This window comes from Haemaphysalis longicornis, unplaced genomic scaffold, assembly GCF_048455015.1.
Source record: "Haemaphysalis longicornis isolate Haplotype H1 unplaced genomic scaffold, Haemaphysalis longicornis Haplotype H1 scaffold_4, whole genome shotgun sequence".
NCBI lineage: Eukaryota > Metazoa > Arthropoda > Arachnida > Ixodida > Ixodidae > Haemaphysalis > Haemaphysalis longicornis.
The window spans coordinates 88,080,559-88,099,071 of NW_027526361.1; the positions used below are offsets into that span (position 1 = coordinate 88,080,559).

Consider the following 18,513-nt stretch of genomic DNA (forward strand, 5'->3'; position numbering starts at 1 on the left):
CCCTCGGGCGGGACTCCTGTCACCACTTCTCGGACGCGGGATACAACTGATACACGGCTTAGCTTTGGAAACGCATCGCGGGGAGACTCCCTGTATCGGCTGTTGTGACGACGGGTGCAGTTTTGACGGTGCAAAGAGATGAATTAAAGAGACACTGAAGTGAATTTGCCAAACTATTGTTTCTTGTTTGCATTGCATAGACTCGCTCAAGTGAACACACTTTTCATCGTTTATCCAGTCGATAAAGTAGTGTTTAAGTTTAAAATCCTGAAAGGAGAAAAATGCCCGCCGCGGTGGCTAAGGCGTTGCGCTGCTGTGCACGAGGTCGCGGGTTCGATTCCCGGCCGCGGCGGCCGCTTTTCTGATTGAGGCGAAACGCAAAAACACCCGTGTGTACGAGATTTCGGCGCACGTTAAAGATCCCCAGGTGGTCAAAATTAATCCGGAGCCCTCCACTACGCCTACGTTGCGTCGGCGCGTTAAACCCTACAATCCATCAGTCAATCAATCTGAAAGGTGAAATAATACCATGCGACACTTGCGGTGGTCGCAACAATAAACAGCATTGATGCGCATACGACATGCGACGTTGATTGGATGATGTCCAAGATAAGAATTCAAACCAGTTTCGGTTCTGTAGAACATGCTTGGCATCTGACGTCATCATCAGCTGGGCATTCTCGATAACATAGCAATCGGCATACCCTGCTTCACCTAGGTTGTCGGCTGTAAAACTTGTAAGATAACCCTGCCAGCACGGCTTAGAATCGTAACGATCATTAGCCAAGGCGTACGCAGTGGATGAACGCCCTCAGCGTTACCGGAGACGCTCAGATGCGATGCGCTTTGCCCCCGACGTTGGAGCTTGCCTGCATCATAAGAGGCGTGTTCGTACCAGGCCAAGCGTCGGCCGGCTCTGCACTGTGCCGGGAAACAGTCCTTATTCAGGGCATCATCGCGTCGATGAGAACTCACCAGCGGGTCAGTGTCAGTTTTCCCCTTTCTGAGAACTCGCTCGTGGAGCATGAACGTTACAACGCAAAAATGGTGAATTCAGTATATTAAACCTTACCCAAAAACAAATAAATAAACTTCAAAAAAGAAAGATGCGCTATCGGGAAATCGAACTTGCGGCTTGCAAGACAAGGGACCCAATGCTCCGGAACACTCGACCATAAGCCAGCACTTTTAGGAACAGAAGTATAACCTATATATCGTATAGCCCTATTACATTTTTATTTAGTATTGGCATTCCAAGCAGTTTAGCTAACTATTTCTTAAATAGTTCTGTGCTAGTTCTGTGCTAGTTCACGCAGGGCAAAAAGTGCTTTCCCCACCTCGGTTTTCGGCAGTACAGGGAAAGCTTTGATTGATTTTGATTCCTAAGTACCTACATTAACTCCAGTGACTCTGCTCCCGCCTTTAATTGGCCTTAGGTTTTTCTACCAGCAGATCAGTCAGCATCGTCGCATGTGCGCTTCTGTAGAGCTACTCTGATACAGTGAGCTTGATACATTGAGTAAATGAGTCAAAGGCCTCCCAGTACCACATAAGTATAACCGCTTAATAACCAATCGTAAAATAACGGAATAAGCGAAATGGTACGTGGAATTTTGTTCACCAGTAGGTGGAGGTAAAACAAAAGGGAAAAACTACTCAGCGACGCACAACCAGCGTTGCAGGCCCGGACACCCCCCCCGCCCCCCTCTCCATCTAGTCTTCCCTGGGATGTAGCGGAAAGGGTTCGGTGAAAGGGAAAGGAAAAATGGATGATGGAATGGGCAATGGGAGATGAGAACAGAAGGGGGCAGCGGGGTTTTGATCTGATCCAAGATCTCTAACTCGTTTTCAGGACTGAGCTCTCACGTCAGAGAGGTCATCAGACCGTGCCAATTTTGCAAATTTTGCGGCCCCTCAAATGGGGTTACCGCTCACCAATAGCCCCAGGGATCAACGAACAAGTTTTCCACTAAACTCGGGTACTTGCAGCTCCTGCTTTTCACCTTCTCCGGTGGTGGGTATCTTTTTCGCGAGCTTGTAAAAAAAAAACTCATATCGCTCATCGGCCTGCATGCCAAGATTTATGTCCTCCTTTCTCCAACTACACACCCTCATGTATGGGACAGAAGTCCTCAGGAACGCCTTGTTCTAACCGAAGGAGCCAGGCAGGCCTCAAGGGCCGAGACTGAGATTAGCCCGGGTGCACTAGCGCTTACTATACTCGGCAACAAATTTAGAACGTCCATAGTTGATGTGCGGTATCACTCCGCCAAAGCGACGGACCCGGATGTCAACGGGCGCGCGTTTTAAAAAGACTGCTATAAATGCGTGATACCACCTGCCTTTTCTCACGTAGTTCCTCTGTCATCGCTGCGGTAAATTATCAGCATATAAAGTCCAAACAAATCACGGAAACGGCTCGTGCAATGTTTAAAGTATTCCCACTAACGCACTATTTGCGCCGCGCGTAGTAACATCCGACTGCGGTGATTAGGCACAGCGGCAACTTCCGGGGTGGGAGGTGGGGTCCTTTTTGATAAGATGACCTGTCATCACCCCGCTACAAAGGGGAAACCAATGGCAATCATCATCATCATCATCGTTGGCGTTCTTAAGTTTTCCCCGAGTATAAGCACGGAGACCCGGGGCGCCGCAGTAACTTCCCCTTTCCTCGTTTTCCAGAGCTTGACACAGACTACGCACTAGCAAATAAAGGCACATTCTTCCAGGCCATGTCGTGGCTTAGTTTCAATTGAGCCAATGAACTGCGACCACCCGCCGGTGGCCGGCCGACTAAGCGCTGAGCCAACAGGTTCTGTAGGAAGGTCAGTGAGCCATGCAGTATCGCACTCAAGCCAAGCCGTCTCCATTGAGCTTCATACGAAACGTCATAGGAAATCGGCAAGGAACATGCAGAGAGGAGGACAGCACCTTCAAATTCATTTTTCTGCTAAATAAAGCCGCGTAAACGCATCGAGAAGCGGTCGAAACATGGCCTAGAGACCCCAGACTACAATTTCCGCAAAAATCCTGCAATGTTTATAAATCACTTCAGTGTCCCTTTTGCCTAAATTAAAGAACCCATAAGGCCGCGTAGCGATAATAATAATTCACTTCTTTATTAGCGTCCCACAGGCCGAACCACACAAACCGAACGGTGGTTACCGAACGAGTTGAAACATGTTCAGTTAACGCTCGTCCTTAAGTGCTTGCTTTGCTCTTGAACCATCAAACGAAAGCCGGTAGGTACGCGTACATTATAACTTTATTGAGTGAGTTTTCATTGCTGTTTTGGGGGGGCTAACGACGACACCAAGCAGAAACCTTGTCCGAGCCTCGAAGCATAACCACTCAGGAAAATTGGCGGGGTCTCCAAGCATAACCACGCGTAAACGTAGCCGAAATAAGCATTATCTAGGTGAAGCTGCAGCTTTGCAGCTTGCCCAGTCTTGGCGCCTCTAGTGCCAAGCTACCCCAGTTTTTCTTATTTTGGTAATGTCGTACCGATCTTTTAATAGAAACAGTCCAGTATTTCATGACCACGCTTTATTTTCGACGATTCTGACGAAGGCTGAGGGTCTGGAGGTAACTGATAGGTTGCCAGAAGTCATTTTCCCGCCCTCTGGTGTTGGCCTTGAAACACGATAAGGGAACCTTAAAAGAATTCATCTCCCTTTAAGCCCGCTTTCTGACACCGAGTATGACATCCTTCGCTGTGAGGAGTCCGAGCCCATTAGTAAATTCGGGTGGAACCTGAGAAGGAATAACAACACATAAATATTTCAAAACACAGCCAGCTCCTAAATTCCACGACTGTCACATTAGCGCCACAAAATACTGCAGGTATCGAAGGCAATCTTAATATTCTGAATAAACAACACAATCAAAACAGGTCTGTTTACATTTCCTTGTTCTTTTTGATAAAAGGGTCTCACCTTTTCAAAATAAATTCGGTCTGTGAGATATAAACTCATGTTATGCGTTCATTGGTCAATCGCTATCGTTGTAAAAGTTTTCTTTCGCTAATAATGTTTTCAGTGTTGGGAGCGCGGTATTAAGACTATTTTTCTCTAGTTGCTACTTTCTTTTTCTTTTTTGGGGGGGCGGGGGGGGAGAACTCCGTGTAGATGGAGAAAGTCATTTCGCCACAACTATTGAAGAAAAATTTGCATCCAGAAGTGAATTAAAATATACAAAAAAATACAGGCCACTCAGCTGTTTAAATTGTTAATTTTACGTACTGAGGGCAATAAAAATGCCCAAAGGCTCAAAAAATATCCCGCCATTTAAAAAAAAAAAAAAAACCTCCGATGTGTCTGGTATTGCGACGGGAGACCCGAATGCTACAACATGGCTTGAGAATTATTTTGGTCGCATTGTTTTGTAGTTTCTCCGCAGGAAACATTCGCCCAAGATAAACTCAGATCCTGAACAAGGGAGAATTTTCCTTCAAACTGCACAGTTTCAGAGAAAGCTGTAAAGCTTTCTTGTGCACATGCAAGGCTGTGTATTATTTGTATTATTTGTACTTCTCTTCGGAGAAACCTACTCTACCTAGGGGACATTCCTTAACTGGCCACCTAACACCCCTGAGTTATAGTTGTCGATCAATTCGCTCTGGTGCTACAAATGGCTACCCTTCTCGTTAGCTCGTTTGGTAGATTGGCGCTGCAACAGGGTTCGTATATTTGACCAAGTTCAATTTTTTCTCAAGTGCGATAGCTGATAGGTTATCTGATAGGTTTTTTGTAGCCGTAGTGCTGCATTTCGGGTGGATGTAGAATTTTCGCTCTGCCGATCGGCCAGTGAACGCGTGAAAACGTGCCATGAGATTGCTATGCGCTATCGCGTTGAGAGGCTTAAACATCCTCCGCCTGATAAATGCCTCAGTAAACTTCTGCGAGCAACCTGGAGACAGCTCCAGATTAATACATTCTATAACTCCTGCAAGCTATCATTGATTTATCCAGGAGATTCCCAACCCGAATGTTTCTTGTTTAATGCTGTACGAGTAGGCTTAAGGTATATTCTGTATGCCTGTACGAGTAGGCTTAAGGTAAATTCTGTATGGCCTGCCCGAGGAGCCCCCTTCTAGCGGTCTGAAATTGTCTAACTACATGCAGTGGGAGGCCAGAAGGCTCAACCTCGTTCCGTCGATGCAAGCTTTGGCCGTGAAAAGAGCAGGGGAGGTCGCTGGAACTAGATGCAGTGGGAGGCCAGAAGGCTCAACGTCGATCCGTCGATGCAGGCTTTGGCCGTGAAAAGAGCAGGGGAGGTCGCTGGAACACATGATCTTGTCGCCACTCTCCGTGACCAATAAATTACCATCCCTTAGCCCCTTTCTTGACGAAATTAAAGTTGTCTCCATCTATCCATCCTCGGAAAAAATCTTACATGCAAGTTATTTATTATAAGTAATATCTGTAGTTATGTTACATCCTCTAGACGAAGATGTGGCGGAGGACGTGGCTGCCACGGAGCTGCACTGGAGGTAAAATCTACAATACGTTTAGCGAACCCCGATCATAAAAAAGGAAACAATGAAGTTGTTCTGAATTCGAATTTTAATACATGAAATATTGTTTCTATGTCTCTGAGCGCCCCGCGCGCCCTATAAGTCAAGTTTCCCGCTCAAAATGACTACATGTAATACATTTTACGTTGAACCTTTATATTTATTACTCACCCAGGTTGCAAACACCTTTTCCTGGGCTTCTCTGCACTCACTACGCCTTATCGCTCCACGAGCGCGACCTTATCTTTAAAGCTTTTTCAACAGACTACGTTAGACGAGATCTTTCGGTAGTGAAAATTAAACAGTCCGCCGTGACAACGAAAGGACATAGAGGCCATAAGTACTTACTTTGGTCTTCTCAGTTCTAACCAGCTTGACGTGTCGTAGAGTGTGGAGCACAGATACCTTGACAGCTTGAAGGGCGAAACGCATGCCAATGCAGTTGCGTGGACCAGCTCCGAATGGAAGGTACGTGTACGGCTGAATAGAGCCAACGTTTTCGTCACTGAACCTGGAGCAAAAAAAAAAAACAAGGCAACAAATAGTATGTACTACATTATTCAAGGTAAGCATTGCGTTTACCTCTCAGGGTTGAAGGTAAAGGGGTCGTCGAAGTACTCAGGATCATGGTGCATCGCATAGACAGGAATTGTAACCAGATCACTTTTCTTCACCTTAATGTTAGTGCCACCAATACTGCAGTCGGCGTATGGGGTCCGCTCTATCCTGAAAAGAGAGAGAATGCATGGTGAAAACTTTTACCAGAGCTTTCAGGGTAATTTTTTAGGCTTTACCCAAATGAATTCCGGTTCACCATTTGAGATCTGGAAACTATTGCTGATGCCAAATTTTGTCTTAAAATGAGATTGGCTGTCCTCATAGAAAAACTTTGTTTGGAAAAATTACATGTGCTTTTTCGCCACTTGCGAAAAAATACCCCACATAAAAGGTGAAAGCTATGATTCTATGATGAAGTAAGACTCTTGCTCACTCTAACTGCATTGCTGCCGATACATTCCGATGTAATGTGTAGTTTTAACAGACGAGCCGTTTAAGCTGCAAGTTCCGCCATGAGGCTTTACCAGAAAATTCAGCCCAGCTGAGCGCAAGTGAACGTGCGCCTCGTTAGGAGCACCCAGCATTGCACATGCTTGCACGTGGGCTTGCGACACGTGAGGAGCTCGCAAAAATACCAAGAAAAATATGGAGCGCACTTGAACGGGTGCCACGTGAGGAGCGCCCGGCGTCGGCCTGCACGGCCTCTGAGAACGCTCTGCCCAGAGTTCGTGCCGCGATCTCCCGCGTGCTGTTCTCCTCGCCAGTTCACGTGTGTTTACGACTGAAGTGGGGAGCAGAGACGCCGAGTTTGGGAAGCCGGTTACGGCGGGTTCTAGCGGGTGCTAACGCGGTCCACTTTGGGAGATATGTGAAAGGCTGAGGACATAACGCTCCGGAACTGTCAGTTATAGATAGTTGTGGCAACTTTCAATGGCAAGTTCGGAAATAAATGTGAGATGTAACAGCCGGGTCTCCAATGAAGGAAGCAGTGCCGCCAGCTCTGCTGTTTCTGCAGCCTTGAACCACTAGTGCAAGCTGCGGCAATGTTTGTCCCACATAAAACTATATGGTTTTGTAACCCTCCTTCTCCGTAGTCTAAAGGCAACATAAGACTATATATGAGGCACCTAAAAGCATGGAAAGCACTCCGTCCACAAATATCTCGGTTATTATTTTGTGCCTACGCACTTTTTTTATGCAGAAATGCATTATAGTCGGGGGTTGTCGTGCGTCCCTTGGCCGGCGTCCGCAGCGCGTCTGATGATGATTGTGGCATGATGCCCCTAGGGATTGGCCAACCAAACAATCCATCACGAAATAGCTTCGCGTTCAACCACCATCGTCATCTTCCCGTAGGGGAACCGCTGAAGAAGAAGAAGGAGAAGAAGACAAAGCTGCGAAGAGGAGGGCTGCGTGAGTTTTGGCTACCGTTATCCTCCTCGGCCGGCGCATCTTCCCGATCTGAACCCGGTCGAAGAGCGGCTCATCGCGCCTCGACTCCCCTTCATGAGCATCAGGCGGCTGACTCGAGGCAACGGGCAGTTTGGAATCAAAGGACAGGCGGTGAACGTGCCCATCGACGTATCGAAGGTTGTGCGGTGCCTTCCTCGTATGGTACCCGAGGACGTTGCGTTCGACGTTCGCATTTCTGCATCCTCACAATCCCCCTCTGGGAGGTGCTGGGGAATTCTTATGAAAAGGCGATATATAATTGAAACAGGATTTTTAATGATGTAGTTAAGAAGCACTAGAAAAAAATTCCCCGCATTTCCCCGAGGGGAATAATGTGAAAGTGCGAATGCAGGAGTTGAATTTGCGCGGTTCGGTAATGTTCGCGAAAGAGAGATCACACACACACACAACTACAAAGAAAGAAAGATGCATTTATTCACAGACACCTATTTGTGTTGTCGTTGTACTTGATTGCTAGAGCGGATCGCAGCTTTGAAATTTCGTGTCAGTACTCCTTTAAGCGGGTGCATTAGCCCTTCTCACGCCCGATTCCTGGCCAATCCCCGACGTGGGTATATGCCATGCACAGACACCTATTTGTGTTGTCGTTGTACTTGACTGCTGGAGCGGATCTCAGCTTTGAAATTTCGTGTCAGTACTCCTTTAAGCGGGTGCATTAGCCCTTCTCACGCCCGATTCCTGGCCAATCCCCCACGTGGGTATGTGCCATGTCAGCGGCCAGGCAGCGCGCGCCCATCTCCCCCCGTTGCCAAGGAAGACGAGGAGATTCCTGGCCAATCTCCCACGTGGGTATGTGCCATCTCCCCCCGTTGCCAAGGAAGACGAGGAGCGCGCGCACCCGCAGCTGTTGCTATGTGGACGGACGGCGGTCAACGGAATTCAGGGTCGCTTATAAAGTGCATTCGCACTTAATACATGCAAGCCCCTTGCTATAAGGGCGGAATGACAACCTGGTGCGCGATACATAGAAATTATAGCAGTTTTTAACCTTTCCGTACACGTCCGAATTCTACACGGTATATTAAATTTCTAACGATAATATCCTCGGTATGTATTTTGCAGTTTAGTTCGATGTATATAGTCTCTAATTCCTCCCAATGAAGTTCTCACGTCACGCGCACTCAAATTCCAAATTACTGGTCATGAGGTTTCAAAGGCGTGTAAAGGCATCACACCCATTTGCGTTGCCGCAAACGGCGTGAATCATTACCCCTGAGCCTAGCTGAAAATGCACAGCAAGCAGCTAAGAAGTTGTGGGCAATTTCCGGCGTGAATATTCCGTTTAGTACATCTCTTTTGTTCAACGCTGCCCATCTTTGGGTATCCAGCGTGAAGTTATGAGACATGACGTTTGATTGCACAATGAGCGTAACGAATAGCCCGTATGGCGCAATGCGTAGATTCCCGCGAAACATCCATTTCTCATTTCCAGTTTGAGGGATGCACTGCCCGGCTCCGTGCTACACGGGTGGTTTGGCTGAGAGTAACGGTGAGGATTTACCCCCGCCATGATTGGCTGAAGTGTAGCGGAATAAAATTTCACATCAAAACTGAAAATGACACCAAATATTGACTTTATGGATTAGATCTCAAAGTGAGTTGATACCACACCATTGAGGCGATAACCTTTACAACTTACCTCGACCGTCGTAGAGGTTCGACCGTCGTATAGGTTCTCCTAGATAGATGTCTTATGAATGATCGCAATACTAAGAACACTGACTAAGAAATCTTACTGCATTTAAGATGTACTCACCGCGGCGCAGGAGGATACATGCGTAGAGACTCCGAGACGACGCAATGGAGGTACTTCAGCTTCGTCACCTCCTCAAGGCTCGGATGTTCTCCCTAAATAATAAATGGCATAGACAACGGCGCGAAAATTGACCGTGCGGTTCTGGCATTATTAATGAACACGTTCCACGTGCGCGCTTACTTAGTTCCGAGGCAGTAGTGCATTTATTTATATAGCCACTCATCATTCCGATATAAAACAAAGCACTCCCATACTGACCGCTTTAAACGGAACTCGAACTAAATTAGAAAGGGGAGAATATTTCAGTCACCATTTCTAAAGCTGCTGTTACCCTTTGAACTTGCCATCCCTTTGCAATCATTTTAGTCTGGCAGATAATTAGGGCGTTTCAGGTTTCCACTGCCACGAGATATTTATTTGAACCTTGCATAATTATTCGGCATGCGCTTGCTTGCTACACGTCATGTGGTTACGCAAGCTAATTGATGGGCAAGCTAGGCTTTGAATGCGGTATTTTAGCAGCGGTTTGTTCATCTATTCAGGTTTCACGGTTTCTCGCAAACCGGGCCCTTTTTGCTGCAATCGTCACTATTGTTGCAGTCAGAGTTATTTTTAGAGTTAACGGCTTCTGCAAAGCCGAATTTTGTTATTCAGAAATATTTCTACAGTTGTAAATGTCTGCCGTTTTTCCTAATAAAGGAATACAATTTTACTTAAATGAACTTACGTGAGTCGCAAAGCATTCATCCACTTCTCTCCTCAGTTTCTCTTGGACGTCGGGGTGAACAGCGAGGAGGTAGAGCGTGTTGGCGATTGCAGTCGAAGTCGTGTCCTGTGCAGCAACGAAGAACAGGACGCACTGCGCCATAGCCTCGTCTTCCGAGAGGGCTGCAAAGTGTGGGAGCCTGAGCAAATGTGTTTGTACGCGCTCTTTCGCGATTGCGCTTTACGCTTACTACCGGCGTAGAAATGATTTCGTTGTCAATTTAGGCGCTCATAAACAGCGGTTAATGCCACCATAAAGCCGAACTTCTTGCCCTGAGAGTCTTATAAAATTTCATGAGTGGAGACGAAGCAACGGAAACAGAGAATTCCCGGGTTGTGAAAGGAACGCAGCAACAATAACGATAATGGCTTTTGTGTGTGCTTCGTAGTAGGGACGCTCGCATTAAAGTTTTTCTCTGGCAAACTTCCCGTTACCAAATGCCTCATTAACAAGAAATACAGCCATTGTATACAGCGCTACACTGAACTGCTTACAGTAAAAGAATTGTTACAAATTTCATGCAATCATTTCCAATAAACGGACTTCAAAAATATCGGATAGAGAGCTGCCAATAATCGTACTCTTTTTTGATGAAAAGGAAGTGTCCAGTTTTGCTTCAGAATCGAGGTTGAACAGGTTACGGTCTCGATCAGACTCCGTTTCCGCGGCTTCAGTAAGCTTTCCTTCCTGGGCGTCCACCATAAGCTGCAGAAAGTCTTCACACCGCTGAGGAATGAATGGACACCATGAAAAAGAAAAGCACGCGTTTCAAAGATGTACACGCCCAGTGGAGTGTTGACAGTTTTAAGGTCACTTACAGCTCCGTTTTTGCGTCTCTCTGCGATGGCCTTCCTACTTAACTGCTTCAAGTAGACAAAGACATCGGAATCCAAGGGAGTGATCTTGAGGGCTCTCGCAAGGGATGGAAAGAAAACTGGACAAAAAATGAAGTATTAGTAATTTATATGTTATAATGGCATAGTTTAAGGCGCATCTTAAAATAGGTTGCAGCACGCGCAAACTGGAGCATGGAGAAGAAAGACAATATATAGTGCTGTCGCAGCTGCGTCACGAGTTTTTTCTTCTCTGTGTTTCCGTGTGAACGCGCTGTAACTAACTTTTAGGACAAGTGTCGTGTAAAATTAGTCCGGTCAACGAGAAGCTTCTCGTTGGCATAGGGGTGGTAACTCTCTAGTCATTATTCTCGACATAATGTTTGCTTGGCAGAACTGAGGTCTCTATTAGCACGGTTTATGTTACAACCGTCTTGATTTTGCTCCAACCGCAAAAGTACAAAGCGTCTGCTAAATCGTTTCTACATGAACTCAACGAGGGAACCGGTCTGGTCGTACGGCTGATGTGTCACAACTTCGTCGCATAAGAAAATGCTGTTAATACAAAGAAACATAACATGTACTAAGTAAGAAACAGAAATTGTTCACATAATTTGGATTTGAACCTCTGGACTCTCTTCATTTCTTTCTTTGGGGCCAGTAAAAAAAAGATAGCTACAGAAAAAAGAAACAAAAAATGAATGAAGCTCACACTAACGCGCAAGACTTGAATGTAGCGAACTGTACGCAGCTTTAACCACAATCACGAAGGTTTAAGTGCACGATTGCAGCCGATTTGCTTCTTCTTCGCTGCCGTAATTACCTCTACTCCGTCTTTGTTGCTATAAGTGTGAGCTTTCATTTTTTAGAAGTGATAATCATTGGACATCACCTTGCATCGGCGAACCCTATGACGTGTCTTTCTCGTTCCGAGCAAGTGTTGCCACGATTACGGAGAACGCTGGAGATGTTTGACCAATATTGGCCAACATCGTTAAGTAGGTATGTTTGGCTTGACAAACGTCCGCCGGGGACGGTGGGCGGTAGCCACGGGGCACGCACACACGAGCGCTCGGTATTCTCATGATTTCTAAAGTAAAACTTTACTAACCACGCCCAGTGGTTTCGCCGTTGTACGCCATTTCACCGCAGCTCCGCCACACTTCTTGCAGTGCATGAAGTGACTCGCTGGGCCCTCTTTCAGTTCTGCTCACAAAACGCCGTTTTCAGTCAGTTCTGCTCAAATGGGGGGCGAATGCGGTTGGAGCGACCGCTCAGTTGATAAGCAGCTGACTGTCCGCGCTGCATCTCTTCCCCGCAGCTGCTGCCAGAGGAATGCGCCGCTGGGTCGTCTCGGGCTATGTGCCTCGTCTTGCGCCCGGCGAAAAGGAACGGTCACGTTCGCCATGAATGAAAGCGAGGCCCGGCCTCTTTCTGTGAGCGCTGCACGGGACCGAACGGCTTTGAGCCGTGGTTTGCAAGCGGCGTCTGACCACCCGGCGGATATTGGTCGGCGAGCTGCTTTACTGGAGAGGAAGCGAAATTCCGAACAGACAAAGGTAGTGCCGTATACTAAGGAAGAGCTAGCCGTTCGACGCCGCTGTCGCCATAAATAAAAGTGAGGTCCGGCCTTCTGTGAGCGGTGCACGGGACCGAACGACTTCTGGCCACGCTCGGCAAGCGGCGTCTTATGATGCGTGCCTAACGATGCGTGTCTGCCCAAGCCTAATCACCATCATGTCTAACCCCTGACCTAGGCACAACCGTTATACTCTGCTTAAGAATGAATGTATACCAAGTATAATAATTATACATATATGCGGTCCACCAAATCAAACCATCCCTTAACCAGGCTAAATGAAGCTTTCCCTTTGCACATCCAGGGTTAGTTGTACTAAGCTGCTTCCATTTCTTAACTGCCGGGCGGTCGCCGTAATCTCGGCCAATCTCCGTGAGTGGGAATGTTTGGCTTGCCAAACGTGCGCAGGGGACTATGCGCGGTCGTTGCGAGGCCCGCGCTCAGGTGTGCGCGCTCGGCAACTCCTTCGTATTTTTACCTGCTGTTACGAATCAGCCCGCCGCAGTACTCCTCGGCTGTGCGGCGAAGCCTCCACTGCGTGCGCCTTTCAAGCAGCCCCCCCCTGTCGGTGACTCGCGCTTGTAGCCGACAATTCAAACGCATCGCTACACGTCTGGGTCGGTGGCGGCGTGATCAAACTTCGGTAGCGTGCCGACGCAACACGCCGAGACTTGCCTAAGGACACGGAAGCCCCGCGTCCGCTGCGGAGACCTCTCTCGGACTCAGCGAGCGCCGCTACTACCGACTGCTCACGAACTCTGGAAAGAGTGTTGTGTGTGTCTGTGCCGTTCATGTCGTGTGCAAAATCTAGAGCGAACGCTTGTTTTGACCGTTGGAGCTTTGGGTTTAAATGAGCCCCCCCCCACCAGCGAATCGATGCTGTCACTCTTCTCGAGTCCTGTACTGTAACCTCGCCCTTCGGGGCGTTGTTTTGGCTTCGGCTCATCTCTCGCTATGAAGTGAACAGTTATGTTTGCCTACGGCTTCTGGACCTTTTCACGGCTGCAACATTGGCTATTTATTGCCACATTATTCAGCCACATTATTCCTTGTCACATTCCTTGCCACATTAATCTTGCCACATTATTCAGCTGTTATTTTAGGGATCGTGTAATTGAACTGGCGCTGTTACTGATGTTCGACTGAAAATACAACGTTTTTTAATACGCGATGCAACACCCATCTTTTCACCTAAAATTAAAATGCAGAAAACATATTTGAGTGCAGTTGTCTGTGCTTGCCACATTACGGACTATGAGTGCAAGTCATTTAAGGTGCTAAATATTTTCTCCTCAAGCAGAACTGGAAGAAAACAACAGACAAAATTACTTTTTTTTCACCACATGCGTAAACAAAGTCACGCTTCTTGCTAGCAAACTAGCAAGAAGCGTGACTTTGTTTACGCATGTGGTGAAAAAAAAGTAATTTTGTCTGTCATAAGCTGCTGTCATAAACAGTGTGGCTTGTGTTTAGACTTTTTTATTCTCCAGGAGACAGTCGTGATGTTTATACAATACCATGATAAGAACAGCTAAAAACAGCATGCTGGTTCCTATCGTTTATGTCACGTTCGTTTCACTCTAGAAATGCATTGTTTCCCTTTCACAACTTTCTGCCCCGATAAAATGCGACATAATTGCCTCGTGCCAAACAGGTGCTCGTTTCCGGTTGTACTTACAAAAGAACAGCACGCGTGGAGCCAGGCGCCCAGAAAAGGCTTGTCTTGATTTCGTGACAAACTCATTTGTCGCGTCGGAATGGGAGTCGAGCACTGTTCCAAAGGCACACCTTGCAATCACATCCAAGGAGTAGTTGCCGAAGAACCTTTACATGTAGCATAGGGTAACAACCAAATATAGTTAAGGCGATTAAGGTAGAATGGAAAACGGCATACACAGAGTAAAACGATTGATTGAAGAAACATCCGCCCTTCACCCAATATATATAGAATGGAACAATATAAATGAAAGAAAAGAAGTAAGATATTAAACGTGACAACGCCAGCGGTAGTACCTTTGGTGACTGCAGTAGTTCCAGAACTAGTGAAGCAAAACAATTCATTCAGACGAGCGATTACACTTGCGGGAGGATAGAACGGTTTTCTTCGCCGTTGGGAGAGCGATATCGAAGGATGCCTAACTGCTGAGATAAGGCCTGTAACTGCTAAATGGCGGGGTTTGCTCCCGGTTGCGGAGGCGGTAATTTCGATATCATGCGTCCTACCAGTTTCGCCGTGTTCATTATATTTCAACCTACGACCAAGAACCCGAGGAGATGCAACCGGATTTAAAAACTTTACAGCACTGGTGAGGCAGCGTCACGTGCTAAATTCATCAGAGTAGACGCGGATCGCGAAATTTGGGCACAAGACGTATCGCTGGCGCCGCCGCGGCGGCACCTCCGAGATGAGTAGTCCTGTTATAATGGTGCCCTGGAAAAGATGGTAAGCTATTAGTTGTTGACGTGCTCCTGCTTTGCCCTCGCCTAGTGAGTGGTCTTGGAGGCCGCGCGATGCGTTTATCAGTATATATTGTACCTTGAACAAAGGGTGGGCTGGGAGATAAGCTGCACGATGCTTACGCTGGCTAAGGGCAACGCAGTTTATTCAGTTACTTGACGAAACAACCAAACCAAACAAAAAGAAAGAGGGTGTGCTTATATGCAGGCTCTAGCCTCTACCGCACCGAGGAATTGGCGTCACGCAGAAGAAACGGTCATGACCCGCCACTTGACAGCTTGATGACAGCTTGATAGCGTTGAGCGCATTCTGCACCACCCCGATGCACAAGCCCGATAACACAACACATACACAACTACCGGCTGAAACACAACAAAGACGCTACGCTTAGAGCCCTTTATGTCAATGTTATATTTTTATATTTTGCGCCGCCTTCCTCGCGATACTTCCTCGGAAAACTCCCAATGACACCAACAGCCTTCCGAACTTCTCCATTGGGACGAGAAACCAGTACTGGCGACAAGCAAAACAATAAAACGGTGCCTTTTTGTTCGAGCAACCCAATAAGAAAACATTTGCAACCCAGAGGTGAACAAAAAAAATACTCATTTGAGTATTACGATATACTGGGCGTTTCCCATGGGCACCGGCTATGAAATTAGAACTGGTAAAGTTCTTGTGGGTCTATGTGGGTGTATGGGTGTATGTGTGAGAATACGATATGTGACAATATTACTAAAGCAGTAGCGATTTCGGGGACAAACTATCCGTGAAACAAAAATCTGCTAGCAGTGCAGATTCATCTAACCAATAGAACGACGAGACACAAAGGGTGAAAGATAGCGATAATAATGGGAGGAAATGTTTGCATTCGGCGGTTACACTACACCATAAGGAGTACTAAGGTGTCCTTTTAATTTTGTTGTCCTGTGATATTAGCAAGGTGATGAGGAGAGCGAAGAAGGACTTACTGTTTAAGATTGATTTCCTCGTCTTCGGATGCCGCTGTTTTCAGATGTTCAGTTGTGACAGCTGCACATTCTTCAATTAAATAATTCATCTGGATAAGAAATATAAGAAAGTCAACAAACATGGGGCTATATAAATGTTCGAAAAATTCTCCGAAAGCCATACTCGTTGAGAAAAAAATTCGGACATTACCAAAAATAAAGGTTACTGAACCGCATCTACATTAGGACCGAAGACAAAACCAGTGCGACAAGTTATGTAAACGTAATTTTATACTCACAGATTTCTCTTTCAACCACTTCGACAGCGCATGACAGCCTCTACCTCTTTGTTTTTTAAGTTTAGTTACTCTGTCTTGTGGCAGGGTTAGGGTGTTGGATTTACGACTAGTGGAATCTCGTAGAAGCTCAAGGCAACCAGTTTATCTTCCTTTAACTTATCCATTTCCTTGCTTTGCATCGACAGTCAACTTTTTCTAAGTGCACGAGAGGAATACCACCAGAAATCCCAACTACATACTTGTTGGTGGGAACAGTAGAATTTGGGGGAGGCATTTTGTTTTGATTAAGTGGCGGATTAAGAATATAGATCGAAAGGTACGTGCGTTAAAAATCTCGCATTTGTTCGATGCAGCCCCGCTTGCCCAATATTCAGACGTCCCGGAACATTATTGGCTTGGCAGAAGAAAATCCTCACCTTCCGTTTGGCACCAGGTACCACCGGGTATGGGATTGCCAAAAAACTCCGAACCTACCCATTATCCTCTCTCGCTCTTATTATTTATTTATTTATTTATTTATTTATTTATTTATTTATTTATTTATTTATTTATTTATTTATTTATTTACACAATAGTAAAGTTCAACGAGGAGTGAATTCAGGGTATATCGTCCATCTATTTCTCTTCCTGGTGTCCTTTTTTGCTCTAACAGTGCATGTATGAATCCAAACCGGTCAATACTGTTACAGGGAAACGTATAAGATGCTAACCAAAGCAGTGGATGGCGCTTATAAGCAGCGACTCGTTTTTTTAACGCTTTCATCGACCCGCAATTTTCTTTCCTTTCTCAAACAATCCACTGTAGTTAACAAATAGTCTACCAGTTTCGCCGATGTCACCTCCGGTGTTCCGCAGGGTAGTGTTCTCGGTCCTGTATTATTTCTTACTTATATAAATGATTTGCCAATGTATATATCCTCAAAAATAACGCTATTCGCTTATTATTGTATGATACATCGAGCTATTAACATTGACGACGTCTTCCTTACCCTTCAAACAGATCTTAAAATTAGCAGCTGGTGTGACGTGTGGCAGATGTCCCATAATACTTCGAAGTGCCGTTCAATGTCGCTTTGTCTAAAACACAATAACTCCAGTTATTCATTCTCTATAAAAATGACACTATATTTCAGTGCTCTTTTTACAAACACTTACTCGTTAATGTAACACCCGACCTTTCATGGTCGACGACACGCATACGTGCTATTTACGGGGATGCCTCACAAACATTAGAATATCTATCTACGTCGAAATCTGCACACAACTGTCCAACAAACATCCGCAAACTCGCCTGTTTCACTTATGTACGCCCCCAACTGGAATTGACATTTCACTCTGGTCCCCTTACCAGCATTACCTAACCACAATGATCAAATCGATACAAAATACAGCAGCCTGGTTTATATCTCGTTATTATAGCACTCAATACAATGTAACAACATTTGCATTGTTAAGCTTGCTACCGAAATATATTCATAGAACCAGGTTTCCTTCGCTACCCCAAACAGCACCATTGCGGTTGTCCAGGCGCCTGCATAATCACCATAGCTTCAATCACATCTACTGCAAAGCGAGGCCATTCAAATGATCAGAGCGTGCCATATCGTTGTTGAACGATTTTCCATTTTCCCTATTTTCCCTATTGCATTGCTTTTACCACAGATACGGCTTTCTTTCGCGAACATGTGTGAAATACAATCATGTGAAGTATCACTGATGTTTCCCCTGCATTGCCAACTTGCCTAGATTAACGCTTGGTTTTTGCTTTTATTTAATTTCTGTTGTATTCCCTCTGGCCTCGTATTTTGCGTTGGTATTGGCCTTTGTAAGTCTGGCACACTATATATTAGGTGTGTGCGTGCATGCTTTGTACACCTAGGACCTTTGGTTTTATTACTGTGTTTTGCCTGTGATTAACCTTTACGTTTTTATTTCCCACGTCTTGAGCATATCAGCAAACCTTTCTGTTATATTTGTTTTCTGTGCAAGTTGCTACACCTGTTTTGTTGATCTTATTTCCGTTATTATTCTGTACTCTTTTCTGCGTATTTTGTTGTTGTTGTTGATGGCCGCCCTGCTGTTATGTGGAGTTTGTACCACCCTTAGTCAATGCTCTCCTTGAGAGTGTAAGGTATCATAAATAAATAGTAAAAAATTGCCAGCAGTGGATGGCTCATCTGGCGGATCCGGACCTTGGACAACAGCAAGACTCTGTAAAGAGGGGTCTGGACTGCAGGTCGCAGCTCGAACATTCCGGAATACGGAAGCCATCCACCGGGAGGATGCCATCATATAAGCACTTACGCTCACCAGTAAATGCTGATTC

The 18,513-nt window shown here is 46.0% G+C and overlaps 1 protein-coding gene across 1 annotated transcript in view; it reads right to left on the reverse strand.

The window, feature by feature from the left end:
• LOC144179828 (uncharacterized) overlaps positions 1-18,513 on the reverse strand; it is a 68,085-nt gene that overhangs the window by 37,762 nt on the left and 11,810 nt on the right. Inside the window, exons 6-14 of the mRNA XM_077708259.1 lie at positions 15,910-15,998; positions 14,159-14,304; positions 10,887-11,002; positions 10,650-10,794; positions 10,030-10,190; positions 9,303-9,394; positions 6,098-6,241; positions 5,864-6,026; positions 3,686-3,753 (exon numbers count right to left, since the gene is read on the reverse strand). Of these exons, the coding sequence (XP_077564385.1) occupies positions 3,686-3,753; positions 5,864-6,026; positions 6,098-6,241; positions 9,303-9,394; positions 10,030-10,190; positions 10,650-10,794; positions 10,887-11,002; positions 14,159-14,304; positions 15,910-15,998 (1,124 nt within the window). The remainder of the gene's footprint in view (positions 1-3,685; positions 3,754-5,863; positions 6,027-6,097; positions 6,242-9,302; positions 9,395-10,029; positions 10,191-10,649; positions 10,795-10,886; positions 11,003-14,158; positions 14,305-15,909; positions 15,999-18,513) is intronic.